Consider the following 8,438-nt stretch of genomic DNA (forward strand, 5'->3'; position numbering starts at 1 on the left):
AGGTGTGGTGGCTGACGACTGTAATCTCAGCATTTGGGAGGCTAAGGCTGGCAGATCCTTGAGACCAGGAGTTCGTGACCAACCTGGCCAACATAGTGAAACCCCGTATTTACTAAAATGCAAAAATTAGCTGGACTTGGTGGCACATGCCTATAATCCCAGCTACTCAGGAGGCTGAGGCATGAGAATCGCTTGAACCTGAGAGGTGGGGACTTCAGTGAGCCGAGATCGCGCCACTGCACTCCAGCCTGGACTACAGAGCGAAACTCCATCTCAAAAAAAAAAAGAGAGAGAGAGAGAGAGACAGAAACAGACAGAGATAGGGGAGAGAGAGAAAGAAAAAACGGGGAGAGACAGAGACAGATGGAGGTGGGGGAGAGAGATGGAGAGAGAGAGTTCGGGCAATGCAATGCCTAGTTCCAGGCCTCCAGACTCTGGTACCTCAGTCTTGTGAGCGCTCCCTGCAGCCTTTAAGGGTTAAGCCCTTTGGAACTGGGTTTGTGTCCCTTGCAACAGAAGGCATTTTGACTGGGACAGAAGGTTTCTTGTCGACCTCATGGGAGGGCGGATGTGCGGGGTATGCACTGGAGAGTGAGGCAGGCGTGGTCAAAGAGCTTGTGTGGCAACTGTCCCTGGGATGTCCAGGTGTCCGTCTCGGGGTCGTAGCAATCGAAGGAGGCGGAGTCCTCAATGTTGCAGTCCGTGGTCAGCCGCCGCCCGCCGGTCACGTAGAGTTTGTTTCCCATCACGGTGGCCCCGTGGTGCATCCTCCGGTCTTTCATGTCCGCACATTTGACAAATTTGTTGGATTGAGGGTCATAAGCAAGAATCCTCCTTGTGTAACCTGAAAACCAAATGACACATGGGCAAGCTCAGCGTTGCTCATCTGGTACTGGAGGTCAGCAGTCCTGTCTCACTCCTGCCACTGCTCAAGACTGAGGCTGGGACCCTGAACTAGAGCGTGGGATGTTGAGTTAACCTGCCAAGGCCTGCTTTGTGGCGGAGTGGGGGCTGCACGCAGATCTGTCTGACTCTGACCTTCACCCCAAGTTAAGGCAGCATATAAGCCATTCTTAGATTGAGAGCAGCCTCCTGAGTCCCGTAACTTTCTCAGCCTCCTTGGCCTCTTCCTCTCTCAAATGCCCACTCAAGAACTATGACAATCCTTTGGAAACTCAGAAGTGGGTTCCTCACAACAGCCCTATCTTGGTAGTTACTTTTAGGATCCTCATTTTATGGATGGGCAAACTGAGGCACAGAAAGATGTTTAACTTGGTAAAAAGTATATAGCCAGTTAGTGACAGAGCCAGGATTTGAATCAAGGTCTACCTGACCCCAATACCAGTCCTCTTAACCATGACACTATACTTTGATTACAGAGAAACAAACTATTAGTAGCTAATATTATTAGCAGAAGCAAACATTTTTTATTGACTGTGTATCTGGGAGAGTGTTAAGTGCTTTAGATACACGAGCACATTAATTATCACAACAGCTCTGGGAGATAGCTGTTATTTCATCCCTTGTTTACAGAAAAAGACAGGGAGAAACTTCTGGGTGAGGAAAGAGTTTTGTCAGATTCTGCACGCTCCTCTGGTTGGTTGGATGTGCTTTTAAAAAGACGATCTTGTAGAATAACATCTGTCTATGAGTGACCTTTTTTCCATAGAACGTGCCAAGTTTGTGTCACGCCCAGTGATCCTCTGTTCAGACTCACCTCCCACAATGACAATCCGCTCCCCGAGCACCACTGCAGGGGCACACACGTTCTTGATCATTCTTGTCTCCATTTTGAACCACGAATTTCTGGAAATGTGATAAACCTGAGGGAGAAATAGAATCATGACACTGCATTTTAAAGTGAAATATTCTTAAAGAAAGACAGTAGTAGTAATTAAGAGGGTGAACTAGGAATGAGATTTTTCTTTCTACTTTTCTCCAGTTTTAAAAATGTAGCTACTGCTCAATAAACAAAACAGTATTGAAAAACAGGAAGAAGCGTACTATTAAAAATTGATATTATTGTGACCCCAGGAACTCAGTGTCTGTATTTCTATAGCATAGACCAATAGTTTTGCATTGTAATACGTGTTTTACTTACCTTGCGTGGAACATGTTTTTCTTTTAATGAGAAATGAAGAAACTTGGATATTCAGAAAACCAATGGTTTTCCAATCATTCTTTATTTCTAGCTCATGTTTAAATTTCTAAATATTCTGGTTTATCCAAGAAGGTCATAGAGCCAAGAATAAATCTGAGGCTGAGTGAGGAAGTCTTTTGAACAGTTCATGCCTGAAAGTCATTACAGTCCTAGAAAAATGCAGCATGAGAAAGGGGAGGAAGACCGAAGAGAAGGGAGCAGGCTCTTTTGCCGTGCTTTGAAACAGTGTGTCAAATCAACACTCCGGAACATGTTCTCCTGTGAGTGTCCTCAGTTTTAAATCTAAATATCAAATGTAAATTAGTTCATTATGGAAAAAATTTAGCCAAGAGATATAGGATGAATTTCACATAAGCAAAGAAGGAACAAGAACATTTATCTACAGAGGAAAATGCCATAGTATTCTTTGCTAGAAAATCTTTTCCTATAAAATAAAATTACCAGGCCGGGTGGGGTGGCTCACGCCTGTAATCTCAACATTTTGGGAGGCCAAGGTAGGTGGATCATGGAGGTCAGGAGTTTGAGACCAGTCTGGCCAACATGGTGAAACCCCATCTCTACTAAAAATACAAAACAAATTTAGCTGCGTGTGGTGGTGCATGCCCGTAGTTCCAGCTACTCAGGAAACTGAGGTGGGAGGATCACTAGAGCCCTGGAGGTGGAGGTTGCGGTGAGTTGAGATCGCATCACTGCACTCCAGCCTGGGTGACAAAGCGAAACTCCTTCTCAAAAAATAAAATAAAATAAAGTAAGATTACCAGCATTATTAAAGATGTCTAAATAATCAGTTTACTAAATTTGAGCTTCATAACCATCCTATGAGGTAGGTATTATTATTTCTTCCATCTTTTACATTAGGCCACTGAGGCTCTGAGAGGTCAAATGACATGCCCAGGGTCATACAACTACAGTGAGTGGGAGAGCTGGTCTGACCAAGCCCAGAGTCCATGCTCTTCACCACCACACTCATGGCTCTGCCTGGAGCCATGAAACTGTGGCCTTCCCTGAGGGAGGCTTTTGAGACTGGAGACCTCTTGAGGTCTCTGTCTGTCCTTCAACAAGTCAGTGAAGCCTGGAGGAGGCCAAGTGCTAGAGGAAGGGACGGTCACAATGGCTGTTTCACTGGAAAATACGTAAGTGACAAACTCTCTGGAAGGTGGGATCCTTGGAAGAAAAGCAAACACTGGTTGCCTTTTACTTGAATGAATAATTGCCTCTTGGCCCTTCTGTTCTCCTTCAGCTTTGGGTATGGCTTTAAAAATAGATTAAACATTTGCTCACCATGCTCATAATACCTCAAAGAGACTGGGGCAAGGATAACAAAGGATGAACTTTGACCACTGAAGGAAGTGATACTTTGTTATAGTAAAGGATTTGCTTAATGCCATCCAGAAACAGGTAGAGAGAAGGCCAGGTAGAAAGGTACACGTACAGCGCGATTTGCATCGTAACCTCGGGCAGCGTAGTTCTGAGAAGAACGCATACACACAGATGAATGAGCCTATGAAGAAAACTCTCAACCTGTGCCTGAAAATCCAACCTGCTCCATCAAACGACTCCAGGCATTCATTTTAAACTATATTCGAATGAGTAGAATGTCTATTTCAAAGCTAGTGCGAAGTAGATAAGAAAAGTATCCAAATGAATACTTTCCCCTTTCTCCCTCTTCTTAATCCTGAAGTCCAAAAGGATCCCTCAGAGGTTTAATATTTTCTTGGCTTTGCAATATCTTGTTTGATGATACCATGCATTTCTTGATATGCTAGCTTGAAGCTTAAACTTTGCATTTTATTTTCAGAAGGTCGACGGCAGTTTTGCAATGTGAAATAATGAGCGTATTTGTTGACTCTATTTTGAACAATAGAAAAGAAGGAGGGGCTTCCACTTGACACGGAAGCAGTTTGTTATCTGTATGGTGTGGTCAGAGCCTGGAGGGGAGCAGAATGTCTCTCCCAATTCAAGTAGAGGAGTGGGATTTGGAACAGTGATTCTGGAAAGACTCAGAATCTGCCTAGATGGTCAGGGAGGAGCTGAAAATACAGGCTGGAGAAGTGAAGGCAAGAAAAAAATCTTCACTGGAACTGACCGAGTCCAAGCCATTACCACCCATGCCTGGAAGTCTAGAAGAGTCTCCCAGTTCTCCCCCTTTGTCCACACAGGCCCCCTCCAATCCCTTCTCTACAAGGCATCCAGACGGAACTTCTAAAAATATGAATTGTGTTACCTCGTCCACCTTTCTTGAAAGCCTTCAATGAAGTTCTGTTCCTCTCAGGCTAATCCCAATTCCTTGACAAGGCCTAGAAAGCCCAGCCAGGCCAGCCTCATCTGCACAAATATCCATCCCTCAAGAAGGTTCCAGGATTTTTCTAGGAGGGGCTCAGGGGCTGTGATGTGGGTGGAGGAGGTTGCTCCTGGTAACCTGAGAAGGGGGCTGATGGAAATCGCAGGAGGACTAACACCCGCCCCTAGCGACCCCTCAGCACACTGCCCGTCTCCTCTTTGCTATGTCTTGCAACTTCATTGTCCTGCTTTCCGCTGCCCAAGGCCATGGGCTGCACCTGTTTGTGCTTCAGGGCCTTCATATGAGCTGCTCCCTTACCCAGGACCACTCCCCCTCCCTCAAGAGAGAACCCTGACTCCGGCTTCAGGTGGTGCAGGAGCTTCCTGCATCTCTCTCTAAGTCGGATCTTTCCTTACGTGATTTCTTAGCACCCATCCCACCCCTCTCGCTCCTCTTTTATTCTCCATCTTCACCTTCCTCTCTCTTCTCCTGCCCCTCTGCTCAGTCAGCTTCAGCCAACTTCACAGGGTTTGCTCCAACATTCCCTTAACCCTGGCAGTCTCTCAGATTCTCTCTAGACCGGCAGTGTCCAATCTTTTGGCTTCCCTGGGCCACTTTGGAAGAAGAGCTGTCTTGGGTCACACATAAAGCACACACTAACACTAATGATAGCTGATGGGCTAAAACAATCTCTTCATGTTTTACAGTTTATGAATTTGTGTCAGGCCACATTCAAAGCTGTCTTGGCTGCATGCATGTTGGGCAAGCTTGCTCTAGACTGGTTTAGGGCATCCTGCCTGTGCTCTTAGAGCACCCCTTTCTTCAGCATCTGAATTGCAACTGAGGGCTATGCGTAAATTGCTGGGTCTCCAGGCCCTTCACATGTTGGTGTTCAAGATAACTCTTATAAATGAGCAAAGTACATCTCGTGGGTGCTTCTTGATTATCTGTGAAGGCAGGCTCAATATTCACGTTCCCCATATCATTAGATGAACTGCGGAGATTACCAGGGACTTGCATAAAGTTGGAAAACACTTAATATTCTGAAATGTGACCTTTGTTGATCAATTTCTCAGAGAGCTTGTTAGTGAAATCAATGTCTGCCAATCATTAAAAGTAGGGGTTTCCCAACCTGGCTGCCCCTTAGAATCTCCTGGGTACTTTTGTAAACCATATATTTTAGGATCTCATACAAAGATATTTTGATTCAGTGATGTGAGGTCAGGTTCCAGGGGATTTGGTCACAGAGGTGTGGACCAAGGCTTGGGAATCTTCTTTTAAGGCCTTACTGACTTGAGTTAGAAGCGTCTGCCAAATTCCTGTAGGACTTCACTATCTGGCATTCAATAGTCTCTATAATAGCTTGAATTTTTAGATATGTATTTTTCTCCTCAAATGAAGATGAACTCTGTGCATAGAGATGGTATTTGATATCCTTAAACTCTTGCTGAAAATCCTTCTTGCCTCCCTCCCTTCCTCTCTTCTTTCCTTGCAAATGACAAGTGTTTGTATGAGGGTACATGGGTGCACATGTGTGTGCATGTATGTATTTGTGTTCACGTGTATGTATAAATGTGTGCATGTATGTGCAGATATATGTGTGTATGTGTGCATGAATTGTATGTGTGTATGCATGTGCACATGTATGCATGCTGGCACGTGCACACATGTCTGCATATGTGTGCGCATGCGCACATGTATGCATGTTGGCACGTGCACACATGTCTGCATATGTGTGCGCATGCGCACATGTATGCATGTTGGTATGCGTATACATGTGTGCATATGTGTGCATATGTGCACATGTATGCATGTTGGTATGTGCATACATATGTGCATATGTGTATGTATGTATGCATGAATATACATTCGTGCATATATATGTGCGTGCATGTATACATATGTGTATTTGTGTATATGTGTGCATATATGTATGTATGTACATGTGTGTGTTGGTGTATATGTGTGCATGTGCATGTGTGTGCATGCAGGTGTGGGTGTGTCCATGCACACATACTCATGCAGTTATGTGATGGGAAGAACCAGTCATTTACCTGGATAAGGCGCACAGGGTTCTGCATGATGTCCTCTCCTCCAAAGAGATAGAGTCTTTGGTCTTTCACAGCGACTGCGGGGTGGAGCACCCCCACGGGCATGCTGGCCATACTCTCCCAGACATTGCAGATGCTGTCATATCTTTCCATGGAGCCCATGAGCTCCTGCCCTTCTCCAATACCCCCGATGGAGAAGATGAAGTTCTTATGCGCAGTGCTTCTGTGGGAGTAGCGGGCCACCAGCATGGGCTCCCCAAGCCTCCACTGGTTGAGTTTGAGGGAGAAGATGTAGACATTATGACTGACCAGACTCCTCCCTGAGCTGACAGCCATGCCCCCCAGCACGTAGACGCTGCGGTGCAAGGTGACAGCAGAGGCCTTGTACAGCCGTGTCGGGAGTTTGGCAAGGCTCTGCCATTGGCCAGTCTGTTTGCTATACAGTAGGACGTCCCTGGTGGTCTGCTGGCTGTCCTTCCTTCCGCCCAAGAGGATGAGGAAATCTTGGTAAGAGTTTCTTGGAGGGACATGCAATAGGAGTTTGCAGTCTGGGGTGCTGGTGCCACACAAAGAGAACATCTGTCTTTTGGCGGTCTCCAAGATGAGCTGGCATGCAGGCGAGGACTGCAGGAGGGCATCGTTGGCGATGAAGTGTTGGAAGAAGGCTGGGTGGATGTACTGCAGCCTGACCTGCTTGAACAGTTCCTGCATGTATCGCTTCCGGGCCTGGAGGTCATGCTTGATCCAAACCATGAGGGCCTCAAACACCTTTTCTTCCTCCCCACAGAGCCCATCATCTCCCAGATAGTCTCTCAACTCCAAGGCACAGAGCTCCTTCAGGTCGGCTGATGCGGCCACCTCTGGGAAGGACGTCAGTGCCACCTCCCTGGCTTTCTTCTTGAGGGTCTCGCAGCTTAAGATTTCTGAGAGTCTGATCATGCCCAGGCAGTTGCTGGGGGCCAGCTGGCTCTGCAGGTATGAGGAGCAGGCCTCAAACAGCTTGGGGAACTGTAGCATGGAGGCGGCCTCCATTACGGGGAGGACATTGTCAGCATCGATGCGTGCCTCCCCCGTGTACACGTAGGAGACGATCTGGTCCAGGGTTGGGGGGTCAATGCCTTTCAGCTGCACTTTGGCTTCACTCTTCTCCCGGAAGCTGCTGCAGAACATAGCCCTGAAGTAGGGGCTGCTGGAGGCCAGCACGTTGCGGTGGCAGGGGATCTCCCGGGCACCGGCACAGATGCTCACATCCGTCAGGATCCTGCTTTGCCTTAAGCTGTTGAGCTGCCTCAACAAGTCAGAAGAGAAGTCATGATCTTTGAAGAGCACCCCATCTGGAGACTCCTCGTCCATCCTACAAAGAGGGAAGGAAGCCCCCAGAGTCAGCAAGAGTCAAGTCTTTCTCAGCTGCAGGCCCTGGAGGGTTCAGCTGCGGGGACTGTGAGACCAGTGCTCCTATTCCATTCCCCATGACGTTTGTGGATGTCACCGCGGATATTGTGTAGGGAAGATTGGAAAGGAAGGCCACATACATCTCAGACCTGAGCTCTTTTGGGTTATGGTTCTTTTCGAAAGTAATAGGCATATAGTATCTTCAGCTAATCTGAGAGAAACAACCAACCACACAAACTAAAGTTGTTGGAAGTTACTCTATTATCAGAAGCTGAAATGTTAGTCTGAAGCAAGATAACAGTCCATGCATTTGGCCAGCAGAAGTTCCTGAGCCTTTTTCCAGATCGATGGCATATCTGTTATTGAGTAAACTTGTCTAAACATCTCTTTCTGGGTGTCAATCATTCCCCAAAGGTGATACTCTGGAGATGTGGCCCTCTGGTCACTGGACAGAAATCAGGGAAGAAAATGGACCTTTGATACATATATTTAAATATAACTTCATTGAGTCTTGTTTTAAAGATGGAATAAATAGAAGGAAAGACCAAACAAT

General features: G+C 46.5%; 1 protein-coding gene across 1 annotated transcript; it reads right to left on the reverse strand.

The window, feature by feature from the left end:
- Positions 1-366: 366 nt before the first annotated feature.
- On the reverse strand, positions 367-7,864 carry KLHL38 (kelch-like family member 38). Its single transcript, XM_011973020.1, has 3 exons — positions 6,497-7,864; positions 1,718-1,823; positions 367-844 (listed from the first exon to the last, which is right to left on the reverse strand). The coding sequence occupies exons 1-3, from the start codon at positions 7,844-7,846 to the stop codon at positions 555-557; spliced, it is 1,746 nt and encodes a 581-aa protein (XP_011828410.1). The 5' UTR covers positions 7,847-7,864; the 3' UTR covers positions 367-554.
- Positions 7,865-8,438: the final 574 nt, after the last annotated feature.

This window comes from Mandrillus leucophaeus, unplaced genomic scaffold, assembly GCF_000951045.1.
Source record: "Mandrillus leucophaeus isolate KB7577 unplaced genomic scaffold, Mleu.le_1.0 Scaffold133, whole genome shotgun sequence".
NCBI classification, from domain to species: Eukaryota; Metazoa; Chordata; class Mammalia; order Primates; family Cercopithecidae; genus Mandrillus; species Mandrillus leucophaeus.